The sequence below is a fragment of the Pipistrellus hanaki genome (genome assembly GCF_964339955.1).
Source record: "Pipistrellus hanaki genome assembly, chromosome: 3".
Lineage (NCBI taxonomy): Eukaryota > Metazoa > Chordata > Mammalia > Chiroptera > Vespertilionidae > Pipistrellus > Pipistrellus hanaki.
The window spans coordinates 77,090,404-77,105,339 of record NC_140505.1 but is presented as its reverse complement, the minus strand read 5'-3'; the positions used below and the strand labels follow the sequence as shown (position 1 = coordinate 77,105,339).

The window sequence follows — 14,936 nt, the reverse complement described above, 5'->3', positions numbered from 1 at the left end:
CTGGGATTGGGCCTAAACAGGCAGTCAAACATCCCTTGGGGGGTCCCTGATTGGAGATGGTGCAGGCTGGGCTGAGGGACAAGCCTCCCCCCCCCCCCCACACACACATGGATTTTGTGCATTGAGCCTCTAGTGTGTGTGTGTGTATGTGTGTGTGTGTGTGTGTGTGTGTGTGTGTGTGTGTATGGCTAATGTGCAAAGTGTCCCCTTGGGAAGTTTGATCTCTCACTATGACATGTGCTGACCACCAGGGGGTGGTGTGGAACGAAGGAAGGCCCTGCACAGGAGCCAGCATCTGGGGAAGGAAGGCCCGGCTGGCAGCTGGAAGTTTCCGATCACTGGCCAGGCCGAGGGACCCTACCTGTGCGCTGGGCCTCTAGTTCTTAGATAACTATGGTAGGATAATGTCATGGCTAGGTACTAATACCCTTCCATAGTTTTCTACTTTTCCCATTGTAATAGGCAGTTACACAGACATGAGCAGAGCAAGGATGATGGACCATGCACCGGGAGTCACCAGGGCAGAAAGCCCTCAGTGTCTAGCAACAGGCTGAAAATAAGGATCTGAGAAAATAAGGATCTCACCCCCACACTAATCTTTCTCCCTCAGCATATCGCTGGTCATGTGGTTTGGCCTCCCAACCTTTCACACTACTGGTCACATGATTTAGACCTCTGGACTTGTCTCTCAAAAGATAACATGTAGGCCTCAATTATATTTCAGTTCCAGGCTCAGAAAAGCACCAAAACCAGACAAGTGACACTGGGGCTGCCTCAGGGCCAACTGCATTGACTAATGACCCCCACCTTGGTGTGAACTAATCAATGTAGACTATGACCCTGAGAGAGCACACATAGCTGATGAAATTCTAATGAAACCCTCCTCAAAGACCTCCCTTAAGATTTCTGCCTACGAGAGAAAGATAAATACTCTCAGAGCAAGCTCTGGAAAGGACACCTGTGCCGTTCCCTTCCCCTTCTCTTTCCCTCTAAGGCAGCGGTCGCCAACTAGGGGTTCTCAAACCACTGATGGTCTGCGAGGTCCAAAAGATTGGTTGGCGACTGCTGCTCTAAGGGACCCCACAAGATTTACAACCAGGGGAGTAATGGGCAGCGAGCGGCAGCTCGTCCCGGGCTAACCCCCGACCCTGTCTCTAAGGTCCCCCTCTCTCTGACTTCCCAGTGAGCCAAAGCGGCCCAGCCTAGGCTCTCCTGTTACTTCTTCTGTGCTCTTCCTTGTTACACTGCCCTAAGTGTGTTTTGCTGTGGCCATTACATGTTGCTTCCTTTGCTGCACTTTGTCTCTTGATTAAAATCTTTCCTTCAAGAAGACAAGAACAGCAGCACCATCCCAACGCTGATGAAAAGTATTACTGCCCACTGTAACAATTCAAACAATATGTACTCACTGTGACAATTCAAAAAACGTTTATAAAGGGACAGCCCTAGCTGGTTTGGCTCAGTAGACACAACATCGGCCTGCAGACTGAAAGATCCTGGGTTTGACTCCAGTTAAGGGCACATGCCTGGATTGCGGGCTCGATCCCCAGTAGTGAGTATGCAGGAAGCAGCCGATCAATGATTCTCTCTCATCACAGATGTTTCTATCTCTCTATCCCTATTCCTTTCTCTCTGGAATCAATACACACACACACACACACACACACACACACACACACACACACATACACTAGAGGCCCATTGCAGGAAGATTCCTGAAATAGGGATTCCTGCTGTGGTCACTGCCCCGCCTGTTTCCCTCCCTTCTCCCCGAGGCCGCCTGCTTCCTTCCCTTCCCCCTTGCCCTGTTAGCTTGTTTCTCCGCAGCTTCGCTCCCTTCTGCAGTACTTGGCTTCTTTCTATGCTGTGTTCAGTCTTTGATCTGGCCTGGATATGCAAATTAACTATCACATTGATTGGGTTAATTTGCATACTTGCCCTGATTGGCTGGTGGGCGTGGCTTGTAGGTGTAGTGAAGGTATGGTCAATTTGCATGTTTCACTTTTATTAGATAGGATGTATATATTAGAATAAAGACACTCTACTTCTTTTATCAAAAATTAATGAGTGTTAAAGTATTTAATCTACATTTTTAAACATTTGTCTCAATCTTTTCCTATCTTAAAGAATAGAGATAAACACTACTGCATATACATCTTTGGGCACTTGTCTTCCTGACCAAACTTCTCTTCAGAAAAATTACATCTCTTTACAGCTTATGGAAAGTGATGTCTTTCTTGTCCTCACTGTGAAAAACATACAGGAGTGGAAACTGTATACAGAAGTTTGGCCCATAATTGGAAAAAAAAAAGCATAGTTAGGGGCTATAGTAGCAGCACACTAATAAAGAAAGGCAGACAATTAAGACCTATAATATTTTACACTTCTGTATTTCCACTTGGCTTCAGAAAATTGCATGTATTCCCATCTAGGAATAGACAAGATAAAAATAGAAGAGGGTAAAAAAATTAGACTTTTATCTACCTGTCTCAACAGAAAATAGAAAACTACATCTCTTGGATAATTCGACAATTTTGTCTCCACTTATCTTGCCTGTCCTCTTCTTTAGTTTAATTTTTTCCCTAAAGCATAACCAGAGGCAGTTAAAGCCTGCTTGGATGTAACTGAATTTTGACTTGCTTTATTTAATCTACACAGTGTAGCAATTTTTAAAATTTGGATGTCTTTAAAAGGGCACGTGCACTCCAGTTCATCACAGTCCTCAGGATTTTACCTTCTTACATTTCAGCATTCTGTTTACTGAGGATGCCGGCCTGACATTTGCCACCTCATCTAAAATAACTGTAAGAAATTCAACTATCATAAAGTAGTGGTTTAAAAACTAAAAAACAAAACAAAACAAAAACAACCCACAAAAATTAAATAAAAACAAAATAAAAAACAAAGCCAGTCTTAGTCTATTTCATCTTAAACTCAGTATTAAGGAGATATTAGTCAACAAAGCACAACACAAGCTATCAACTGTTCATTGCTACTTGACTTAACTTAGGCTTCATTTTATTTTCAAAGAATCATCACATTTTTCCTTACATAATAGGTACTTCAAGACGCAAAACCCTTAGTTCTGGTAGCATTGCTAATGACCTGCAGCAACATAGTACACTGGTTAAGAATAAACACCTATACCAGGCTGCCTGGATTCAATACCTGGATCAGCTATGTGATCTCAAGTAAGCTAACCTGGGTGTCTCTCACGTATTTCATCTGTAAAATGAGGATTATACCCATAGTTACTTCATAGGGTAGGTATGATGATTAAATGAACAGTACCTAGCACAAAGTAGATTTATGTATACAACTAGAAGCTCAATGCACAAAATACAGGGGTGGGGGTGTCCCTTCAGACCAGCATGCACCCTTTCCAATCCAGGACCCCTCGGGGGATGTCTGACTGCCAGTTTAGGCCTGATCCCCAAACCGGCAGTCAGACATCCTCTCACAATCCTGGACCAATGGATCCTAATCGCTCATCTGCCTGCCCGCCTGCCTGGGCACCCTAACTCCCTCTCCCCACCAGCCTGATCACCCCTAGCCGCCCCCCCCCCCACCTGCCTGGTGGCCCCTAACTGCCACCCCCTGCAGGCCTGATCACCTCTAACTGCCCCCTCCCCCCCCCCGCCAGCCAGGTGGCCCCCAACTGCCCCCTCCCTGCCAGCCTGGCTGCTCCTAACTGCACTCCCCTCCACCAGCCTGGTCACCCCTTACTGCACTCCTGCCAGCCTAGTCACTCCTCACTGCCCTTCCTGCCAGCCTAATTGCCCCCAAATATCCCCTCCCCCTTGCTGGCCTTGTCTCCCCTCACAGCCCCCCCCCCCCCCCCCCAGCCTAGTCACCCCATGCAGCCTGCTGCTCAGTAGTTTGGTTGTTCCTCAGTACCCCCCTGCTGGCCTGGTTGTAGGCAGCCATCTTGAGCGGGTGTGATGGTCAATTTGCATATTACCTCTTTATTATATAGGATATATGTGTGTATTATATATTGTAGAATACAATATATATAGTATATATGATATGCTTCAATTAAAAAAAAAGGTTTAAAATGTAAGGGCAGCCCTGGCCAGTACTGCTCTATGGTTAGAGCCTTGGCCCTCACACTGAAGGATTGCAGGTTTGATCCCCACCACCAGTTGGGGCACATGCAGGAAGCAACCAGTTGATGAGTCTCTCTCACATCTGATGTTTCTTTCTCTCCCTCTTCCCCTCTCCCCTCCCTTTCACTCTCTCTGAAAACAAATAAGAAAAATATCCTCAGGGGAGGATTAAGAACAAAGAACCCCACAGAAAACAAAGCTTGTGAACATAAGGGCAGTCCTCACTTTGCATAGTCCTGTGAGACCGTAAAAATGCCTGTGCAAGCTGAAACTGCAAAGTAATTTTAATAATAAATGGGAAAAATTACCATTGTTTCATGACCTTTAAATTTTTTTTGTCAAAACATTAAAAACTCTGTTAAAAATATGAAAAATGAAAAAAGTAAAATTATTATTTATTAGGGATACCATAATTTAAAACATTAGAAACACTAAAAAAATTAAGTGTTTTATTTCTTTGAAAAACTTACAAGAGTAGTTTAAACAGTATAACTTAGGAATCAGAGAGAACATCTTTTCTAAGCTTGGCAAACTGTCACATCCCTTTCTAGGTCTGGATAACTCAAGCACATGATAGCATGGTCTATGATACAGAAAAGGTATAACATAATGAAGACAGACTTACATTGTATTGATGATTGGCAACAGGTTTGTAATTGGTTGTCACAACTTTGTCCAGTTGTTGTGATAGCCGTACAGGTTTAGAAGATTCTTCTATTTGCAATCTGAAAAATAAAAGGCACTATTAACAAATCCCCTTGTTTATTATTATTAGAGTGAAACCTGAAGAGTTAGTCCTATAATTCTTCTTCCTCAAGAACTAATATTAATACATAAAAAGTAACTTCAGAAGACATACCAACCTTAATATAATACTTCAAAAACACACTGAATGTATGACTATAATGTAGAAACCAGACCATAAGCTAAACATACAAGCTCATTGTGATTCTATAACTTCCTTCTAACCATATACTAATAGTCAAAAGATAATACACTGCCACTCAGGGTCTAGTGGCTGCTTTATTAGACAATACAGACATAGAATATTTCCATCATCAAAGCAATTATTATTAGACTGCACTAATCTATTTTAGGACTCCTCTAAATTAAAACATAATTCAAAATATCACCTTTAAAAAAAAATCCTCACCTGAGGATAATTTTTTCATAGATTTTTTTTTTTTTTTTTTTTTTTTTTTTTTAAGAGAAAGGAAGGGGGTTAGGGAAGACAGAGAGAGAAACATTGATGTGAGAAAGACACATTGATTGGCTGCGCCCCTGCACACACCCCAACTAGGGCCAGGGATCAAACCTGCAACCCTTTGGTGTGTGGGTCAATGTTCTGACCACTGAACTATACCAGCCACGGCTCAAAATACCACTTTTGAAAAAAAATAAAAAAGCCAAAAATATACATGACTGTGTACAACATATTATAAAGCATAATACTTGACCAGTATATGTATATATTCAAGTAGCAATCTTAGGTAATTTTGTTTTGGACTAAATGTTATATTTCATGACTCACATTTTACCATTTACCCTTATTTTAAAAATTATATGAATTCATTTTTTATATCAGCACAGTAATCTAAAAAAATGTTTTAAGGGGAAAAAAGTAGTTTTTCATAGTGACTATTTTTAAACAACAAAATGTATCATTGAACCTTTAGAATTCTCATCAGTAAGATCAGAATAAAAGAATATATTTAAAGCACTACAAGGAAAACAATTGCCAACCACATCTAACTAAATTATAATTGAAGAGTACCTGGTAAGAGTGAAATAAAAGAACTTTTGAACAAAAAATAAGTCTATCATTGATAGGTCCCCACTGAGAGAACTAATCAAGACCTTTTTCAGTAAGAAGAAAAATGAACTCAAAAGAAACTAGTGGGATGCAATGGTCATAGCAAAGAAATTGAGAACCATGATAGAAAGTTGCCCACTCAATAAACAAAAAAAGGTGTTTTGTTGTTTTTTATTAAGAAAATAAAGTGCATGAAAGGTAGAAAGGAAGAAATCAGAATTAATGTATTTCTGTCTCTTTTGTTTTACAAATCCTCACCCAAGGATATTTTTTCCATTGATTTTTTGAGAGAAGATCAATGTGAGAGAGGCTCATCCATTGGTTGCCTCTGCCTTACTGGGGATGGGAGATCAAACTCTGCAACCCAGGCACATGTCCTTGACCAGGAATCAAAGCCATAATCCAGGGGTCCTCAAACTTTTTAAAGTGGGGGCCAGATCACGGTCCCTAAGAGAGCTGGAGGGCCGGACTATATGAACTACGAATTCCTACTGTAACACCTCGGCTGCGCTCACTGCCCAAAAAACCTGGCGGGCCGGATCAGACTCCTCTGCGGGCCGCATGTGGCCCGCGGGCCGTAGTTTGAAGACCCCTGCTTGAATCTTTTGTTCTCTACAGGCCATCTCTCTAACTACTGAGTAAACCCACCAAGGCAGAATTAATTCATTTTAAGATTTCTATGTTTTCTAAATTTTCTGCAATGAGCATCTATTACATTTATAATCAGAAAGAAGTATATTTTCTTAAAGAAAAAAATAATTTCTTGGAAGGTTAGTTCAAAAACATAAGACATTTGTCACTGGAAAGCAATGCATGTTCAAGGATCCAAGATGACAATGGAGAGGAAATTCAGACACTGATACGTACAGAGGAGACACAATGTAAAGACACAGAGAAGATGATTGTCCACAAGACAAGGAGAGGGGCCTGGAGCAGAACCTTCCTCCTGGCCCTCAGAAGGCACCAATCTTGCAGACTCTAGTCTCAAATCCAGAACTGTGTGAAAATAAATTCCTGTTGCTTAAGCCTAAATAAATGAAAGCAACACATTTAACATCATATATTATTTTAGTTGAGTGGGACGTTAAATTCTTTGGCTCATTAGAATAGAAACTAAAAATAATTTTCATTTAAAATTCCTACCAAAGCACAACTTGCAGTTCTAATAATTATTAGAGGCCTGATGCATGAAATACATGCATGGTGGGCGAGGGTGAGGGGTGTCCCTCAGCCCAGCCTTCACCCTCTCCAATCTGGGACCCCTTGAGGGATGTTCGACTGCCTGTTTACGGGGATTGAGCCATGGGGGTGTAGCTCCCCACTGGGGTGTCTGGCCAGCCTGGGTGAGGGGTTGATGGATGTTTGAAGGCTGGCTATATCCTCTGGTGACCCAAGCTCCCAGTCCCTCCTTTTTTTAATTTTATTTATTTCACTTTACTTTCAGCGCCTCCTTGAGCAGACGCCAGGGCTGGCTGGAAGCAGGTGTCTGAGATTTATTTATCTTCTATAATTGAAACTTTGTAGCCTTGAATAGAGGCCAGGGCCAGCCAAGGTGGGAGGGAAGCTTAGCTTCTTCCATCGCCGGGGGCAACCCAAGCCTCCTACTCAACTCACTTTTTTAATTTTGAAAACTATACTAAGAAATACTATTAAGTTTTGTTTTTATAACAAATCCAAATTCAGTATAGTAATTTCTGCATTGAAAAATATTTTCATTCTTCTAATTACTTATAAATCCTTCCCTAATCTTTAAATATATAAAATGATTATTTTTATAAAGTGTAAGAGAAGTACTCTGGAAATGTCTATAGAAATTGTTTATATAACTATAAACCAAATTTTACTTTGCTTTTCATGTGACAAATACATTTTCTTGAACCACGAAGAAAGCACTACCTAGAGGTCTACAAGGGAGACAGATGTCCACCCAAGGATGGACTCTGACTTACAATCCTTCAATGGCCCATTAACTGTTCTTAGATAAACCACAAGCTTCTTCAGCATGACCTCACGTCCCTCTGGGTTCTAGTACTTGCTTATCTCCCACATTGCATCAGGCTACAGTTTGTGCCATGACCAGATTTTAGAAGGAGCCTCCTCCTGGAAATCATGCAACATGTGTTTCCCAGGTGCCTATCTCAGCGAGGCGCTAGGTCAGAGGTTGGGAATGCTGCAGTCAGGAAAAGACTTGCTCTAGTGGAAGGCCAACATTAAACAAATGCTTATCCGTAACTAATTTACTGCAGTCCTGAAGAGAGACAGGGCAGTGGTATTATGGCAAATGATTGCATGCTGGCATGACATAAAAGTTAACTTCAAGGTGTGCACTTAAGGGTGAGCTGGAGCAGGACTGAGGTCAGGGAAGAAGACTGGGTGAAAATAACTTCTCCAAGCAGATAGGATGTCTCAAAGTGACTGCGAGATAAAATCTTTAGAGGTAAAAAAGTGAAAACAAAAAGGAATGTTTACAAAGTGTTAGAACTAAGCCTACACAACTCCTTAAGAAAAAAAATATATATATAGCTAAGCGGCAGCCTTTTCCTGAATACCTTTTTGTGTTCTAATCTTGGTCCTGTCCCATAATGCACTCAGTTCACAGGGATATGCCTTCTCTAAATGGTAATCTGTTATGCTGCCACTAAATCATCTTCCCTGTTTCAATTGTTTCACTTCATGATTTAACTTTGAGATATTTAAAAAGGGAAGCATTTACCAGCTCCTTCCATCCACATTAAATGATTGTTACCATTGTTTCACAATTTGAAAATTCCTTAGGGTCTCTTTTTGTTTAGGTGTCTTTATAAATGGTAGCTTATTCTTGTCATACTCTTATACTTGAATTTATCTGAAGAATTTATTTGCAGCCACTGCATCCTGATTTCAGTTCATGTGGAACACTTTCAATTCTAATGTAACAGTTCTATAAACCAATGCCATCATCCAAAGAGTGAAATGCCATGTTATCCTCAAAGTATTCATTAATCTTTAAAACATATAAAGAAATACACTTAACTAACATTTTAAAAATAAAAAGCTCATGTAAAAATTTAACCTTTTTATTATACATTTAAAGTTTGTTTTAATTAAAAGAGGATCTTATGATTCAAAACTTAAAAGGTTAATCTATGGATTAAAAATATGACAAATTTTTAAAGACTAAACCTTAAAATAGTTTAATTAACCCTGAATAGTTTAAAATAATTTAGCAGGGTTCTTTACTTCACACTAAATAATTCATTTAACATTATTTCATGAAGTGTCAGAACAAGTTGTAACTCTATTTCACCACTGAACAATGCACCAATTTAAACATCATTGACCTCAACCTGCCTTCAAAGTGAAAATAAGGTTCATCTGGGCTGGTACAAAATAATATAATTTGGAAATATTTGTGGTGGGCTGTATGCCTATAGGCTGGTCAGGCAGGATGGAAACAAGCTAAAAGTTTCACTATCCTGACCATTTAAAAAATGGACCTTACCTTTTTCAGAAAAATTAAGATGTGCTATTATTTTCAAGAAACAGCAACAGAGGCCCTGGCTCAGTTGGTTAGAACATCGTCCCGATATGCTAAGTTTTTGAGTTCAATCCCCATCAAAGGCACATATACTAATCAGCCAATGTGGGAAAGGATAAAGTAGAGATTAAACCTGGGAAGACTATGTTTGTGTTTTAGAAAGATTACTCAGTTAATCAACATGTGTGATGGTTTGGCAATGGACTGGAGAGGCAAGGGAGAAGAGCTTAATTAGAAGGTCATTATACATACAGGTAACAGGTGATGTGTGTGAATGAAGACAACTGCTCGCAACTAAGAAGTGCTAAACTAGAATTTTTGAGAACATATAGGTAAAATTGCATACCTAACTTAGTGCTCTGTATATAACATCTGTGTTAGAGCACTAGTTAAGTATACAATTTTACCTATATGTTCCCAAAAATTCTAGTTTAGCACTTCTTAGTTGGGATTCAGGAATCTGTGTTTTAACAACTCCACCAGGTGATTCTCATCATGAGAGAAGGTTGGGAAACACTGGCTCAGGGGGATAGACAAGAGACTGTCTCTGAAGGTGCTGATAATCGATAGGAAAAACGTGGTAAAATAAAGGATAGTTGTTGAAAAAAAGGAATCAACCAATACATACAAAAATAAGTGGAAGAACAAATTGATATTTCTCTCTTTCTAATCAATAAGTAAATTAAAAAATGCAAAAAAAGGATCAGTAACAGAAAAATAATATTCTGTGATTATTTAGATTCAGTCAGGCCGGTTTGACCTTTGTTTTATAAACCATTCAAAACACACACTTGGCACTAATTACTACTACCACGTCAGGACAATACTAGAGCCCAGCGCACGATTAAATCCTGCAGGTAGGGTCCCTAGAGCTAGCCTCCTGCCATCAGGGCCATTTCCTGCCTATTCACCAGTCCCCAGGCCCAATGCCGCCTCCACTGCTGGGCGGCCAGGCAGCTGGGATCACCAGCTCATCCTCAGCTGCTGGGCTCAGGTTTGCGGGAAAGCGGTGCCGCTGCTGCTGCTGGGGCTTGAGGCACTGACAGAGACTGCGGGGCATGCCTGCAACCTACGGGTCCAGGTATGAGCGGCTCCGAGTGGCCGGCCTGGTACACCTCAGGGAGGTGAAGTTGCTAGCGCCTGCTTTCCCACAGGCCTGCTCAGAGCAGCCGGGGATGAGCTGGTGATCCCAACAGCCTGACAGCCAGCCTGATCCTCTCACCACCCACCCTGATTTTCCCGTTCACCATCGATCCATCGGAGCCTCTGGGCCAGGGTGAGGGACCAAGAGGTCAGCAGTTTACCCACTTGTCAGTCTCGCCCTGCCTCTGCTCGTGGGGGTTGGGGGGAGGGACCAGGAAGTGGTTAATGCCACCTCAAGACAACTGGTCATTTGGTCATTTTGGTCGTGATGCCTCTTGGCCTTTTATTATTATGACACTTCCATATTCTTAGAAGGCTAGGACTCACTGAATTACTGGTCTTTCTAGAATTATTATTTAAGAGTTTTATCTCTTCTCAATAAAGAAAAAGCTCAAGGACTATATAACTAAAGCTTTCTGAAACACTAATAAAATTACAACTATTATATTACAAATAATAACAGACATTTAAAGAGCACTTACTATGTACTGGAAACTTAAAAAAGTTTTACTACCATCTCAATCTTACTCTTTCCTCATATCTATATACATAAAAGCCTAAGTAGGAGGAATCCAAGATGGCTGCTCGGGTAGGCAACTAGCCGCAGCCGCACACAACAATTTCAATAAAATACAACTAAAATATAAAATTGACATTACCCAGAACTACAGGAAAGTCGACTGACTGGAAATCCTACAAGAAGCAAGGAGAAAACCAGAAGGAAGCGCGGAGGAGCTGTAAAAGCCTAAGGTACGGAGACACGCGGCGAGCGCGGAGAGGACGGAGCCGGAGAGGAGGGAGGCTGAGTGCCTGGCTGGCGTTCCCAAGCGGGAAGCAGAGAAAAGCTCCGATTGTGCTGGGCCCAGCTCCAACTGCTCTGAACCCCAATTCTAGGCCAGACCTTGGGGACCCAGGCTCACCCTTAGGGAGCTGGGCTGTAAGGCGGAACTCCAGGGAACGGCGAGAGGAGGTCCCGGAGGCGCACACAGTGCACGCAGAGAAGGGCCGGCCGGCTGTGCCGCGGGATTGCCCTGACGGGAAGGAGACAGGGGCTCCAGACTGCTCTGAACGCCACCTCCAACTCCACTTCCAACTGAACTGAACCCCAATACCGGACTCATTGGGGGAGAGCATAGACAGTTTGGCAGCAGGCGAAAATCGAGGGCACCTTTCTCTCAGAGGCCTTGCAACAAGTACTGAAGGACCCTGAGTCTCAGGAGTCGCATAGGGCGGGGCTGACGGAAGCCAAGGCTGTAGGCTCCACCCTGAAACCCTGCCCCATCAGGAAAGCTGCCTGTGAAAATGCCTAAACCAAATAGATCACAAACGAAAGAAATGGAGAACAAAAAGCGACTGGATATAGAGTTCAAAACCATACTTATAAGGTTTTTCAAGAGTCTCCTAGAAAAGGCCGATAAAATAAATGAGACCTATGAGGATATGAAAAGGGATCAACAAGAAATGATAAGGGATCAACAAGAAATAAAGAATACATTGTCTGAAATAAAAAATATTTTAAAGAGTCCTAAAAACAGAATAGAAGATCGCAAGAATCAAGTCAAAGATTTGGAACATAAAGAGCCAGAAGACACTCCTCTGCAGAAGCTAGAAGGCAAGAGAATCCAGAAAATTGAAGATGATGTAAGAAACCTCTGGGACAACTTCAAACGATCCAACATCAGAATTATGGGGGTCCCAGAAGATGAAAGAGAGCAAGATATCGAAAACATACTGAAAGAAATAGTGACAGAAAACTTCCCCCACCTGGTGAAAGAATTGGTCTTACAAGTCCAGGAAGCACCCAGAACTCCAAATAAAAGGAATCCAAAGAGGACCACACCAAGACAAATCATAATTAAGATTCCAAGAGCAAAAGACAAAGAGAGAATATTAAAAGCAGCAAGAGCTAAGCAGGTAGTTACCTATAAAGGAACACCTATACGATTGTCAGATGATTTCTCAACAGAAACCATGCATGCCAGACGGGAATGGCAAGAAATATTCAAGGTGATGAATAGTAAGAACCTACAGCCAAAGATAAGCTATCCAGCAAAGCTATCACTCAGATTCGAAGGTCAGATAAAGAGCTTCACTAATAAAAAAAAGCTAAAGGAGTTCATCACCACCAAACCAGAATTATATGAATTGCTGAAGGGGGTTCTTTCAGAAGAGAAAGTAAATAAAGATAAAAATTATGAACAACAAATACGTAACTATCAACAAGTGAATCTAAAAACCAAGGAAACTAAAAAAAAAAAAATCTGAGGAACAATATTAACTGTTGAATATAATAGAATCAGAGGTATGGAAGGGGAGTGAACTGATGATTCTTAGGGAAAAGGGGAGAGGGAGATGTGGGAAGAGACTGAACATAAATTGTGCACCTATGGATGAGGACAATGGGGGGTGGGGAAAGGACAGAGGGTGGGCTGAGAAGGGGGGGGGAAGGAACATTTGTAATAATATGAACAATAAAAATTTATTAAAAAAAAAAATAAAAGCCTAAGTAACAGTTACAACTGAATGGCCAGTTGCTGTGATGTGTAATGACCACCAGGGGGCAGACACTCAATGCAGGCGCTACCCCCTCGTGGTCAGTGCGCTCCTACAGCCAATCTCTGGTCGGCCAGATAGGGGCTGGGCAAGAGGAGTCCTGATTGGCCCCTATTGCTGCGAGGCCGAGGGACCCCATCCGTGCACAAATTTGTGCACCAGGCCTCTAGGTAAGCAATAACAGAACTGGAACTCAGGTCTTTGTTGTATACTTCAAAGTTCACGCAGTTAATCTATACAGTCCCTAAAAGTATACAGTTCCTTCTGTGCAATCTCCTAAAGGGCCAAAGAACAGAAATCTCTACTTAATCCAATTCTAAACACACACACACAGAAGTGTACATTCTCCTTTACAACATTGTAAAAAAAAAGAAAAAAAAGATTCCTATTTAGTCAATATCACTGGTCTTTAGGCTATAACCACAGTCCATAATCACATTTATCAAAATTACTTAAAGAGCTTCATTACATTTTATATAAGTAGACTATTTTCATGTTTAAGCAGAAAACCCTAATAATGCCTTGCTAATCTGATTATCAACTACAGAATTAAACTACAAAAACATCGAACAACAAATGTTTACATGAGCAACTGCCAATGTAGGAGTTATTTTATAATGTCAATATCATTTTTTTTTTTTTTAGCATTCATCTATCTTTGTGCTATAGCTACACTAGATTGCAATTTAACACGTTAAGTGCCCAGCCTATTTTATCTTCTGGACGGAAAGTATATAGTATCAGTCACTGGTGACTGGGCGCTTAACGTGTGAAGCTGTTCTTAAAATGACATACTTTAAAGTTTCATGGCAAAGAGAAGCAGGAACACATCAGAGCACTGAGACTATCTGTGAGAGAAAACAAATGGCCGAAGGTCAGATAACCAAAAAGGAAATTTCAGAAGAACCAGCTTGGGAGCAGATGGAAAGAAAGCTGAAAGAAAGCCCAGGTGAGGTAATAAAAGGGTGCACACTGAGCTGATTTACTGATATGAAAAGGCTCTGATGATGCCTAATTTAAAACAGTAAATTTATAGAAAGTTTCAGTATTTGGGGACTAGAAAAGGAGAGCTTCTTTGAGGAATTGTAACAGTAGTACATTTTAACTTATTAGAATGTGGATTTAATGGGTAATAAAAATTTTTAGGGCTTGCAATTGACAAGTAATCAAATTAAATCCTTATCTGCAGAGCTACTGGAAAGATTACAGATACTAAATATTAAATTACTTGAATAAGATTTTCTTACAAATATTTATTATTCACAGGCTTTATGAAAATAGCCTAGGTCCCCAGGGCCTAGAACAGGCATGTGATATAAAGTGTTAAACAAATTAGGGAGGAAAAAGACAAGAAGTTTTAGACTGTATTTAATAAGACAGGGTAAGTTGATTGTCAAATCATATGATTTACAGTGATATATGCTCACATTTAGATTTGGCATTTAAAAAAAGAGAGTGTAAAATGTATTAAGGTTTAACTTTCAGTCTGTAAGAAATATCCAATAAAGGAAAATACTCCATTATCTCCTCGCACTGTTCAATATGGTAGCTACTGGCAATATGCAACTATTTATTTATTTATGAAACATATTTTTATTGATTTCAGAGAGGAAGGGAAAGGAGAGACAGACAGAAACATCAATGATGAAAGAAAATCATTAATTGGCTGCCTCCTGCACACTCCACACTGGGGATCGAGCCCAAAACCTGGGTATGTGCCTTGACCCAGAAATGAACCATGACTTCCTAGTTAATAGGTCAAGGTTCAACCACTGAGCCATGCTGGCCAGGTTTCAATAAT

The 14,936-nt window shown here is 40.9% G+C and overlaps 1 protein-coding gene across 1 annotated transcript in view; it reads right to left on the bottom strand.

Annotated features, from left to right (window-relative positions):
- GTF2F2 (general transcription factor IIF subunit 2) overlaps nucleotides 1–14,936 on the bottom strand; it is a 142,941-nt gene that overhangs the window by 36,294 nt on the left and 91,711 nt on the right. Inside the window, exon 6 of the mRNA XM_084879492.1 lies at nucleotides 4,735–4,834. Coding sequence (XP_084735618.1) covers nucleotides 4,735–4,834 — 100 coding nt within the window. The remainder of the gene's footprint in view (nucleotides 1–4,734; nucleotides 4,835–14,936) is intronic.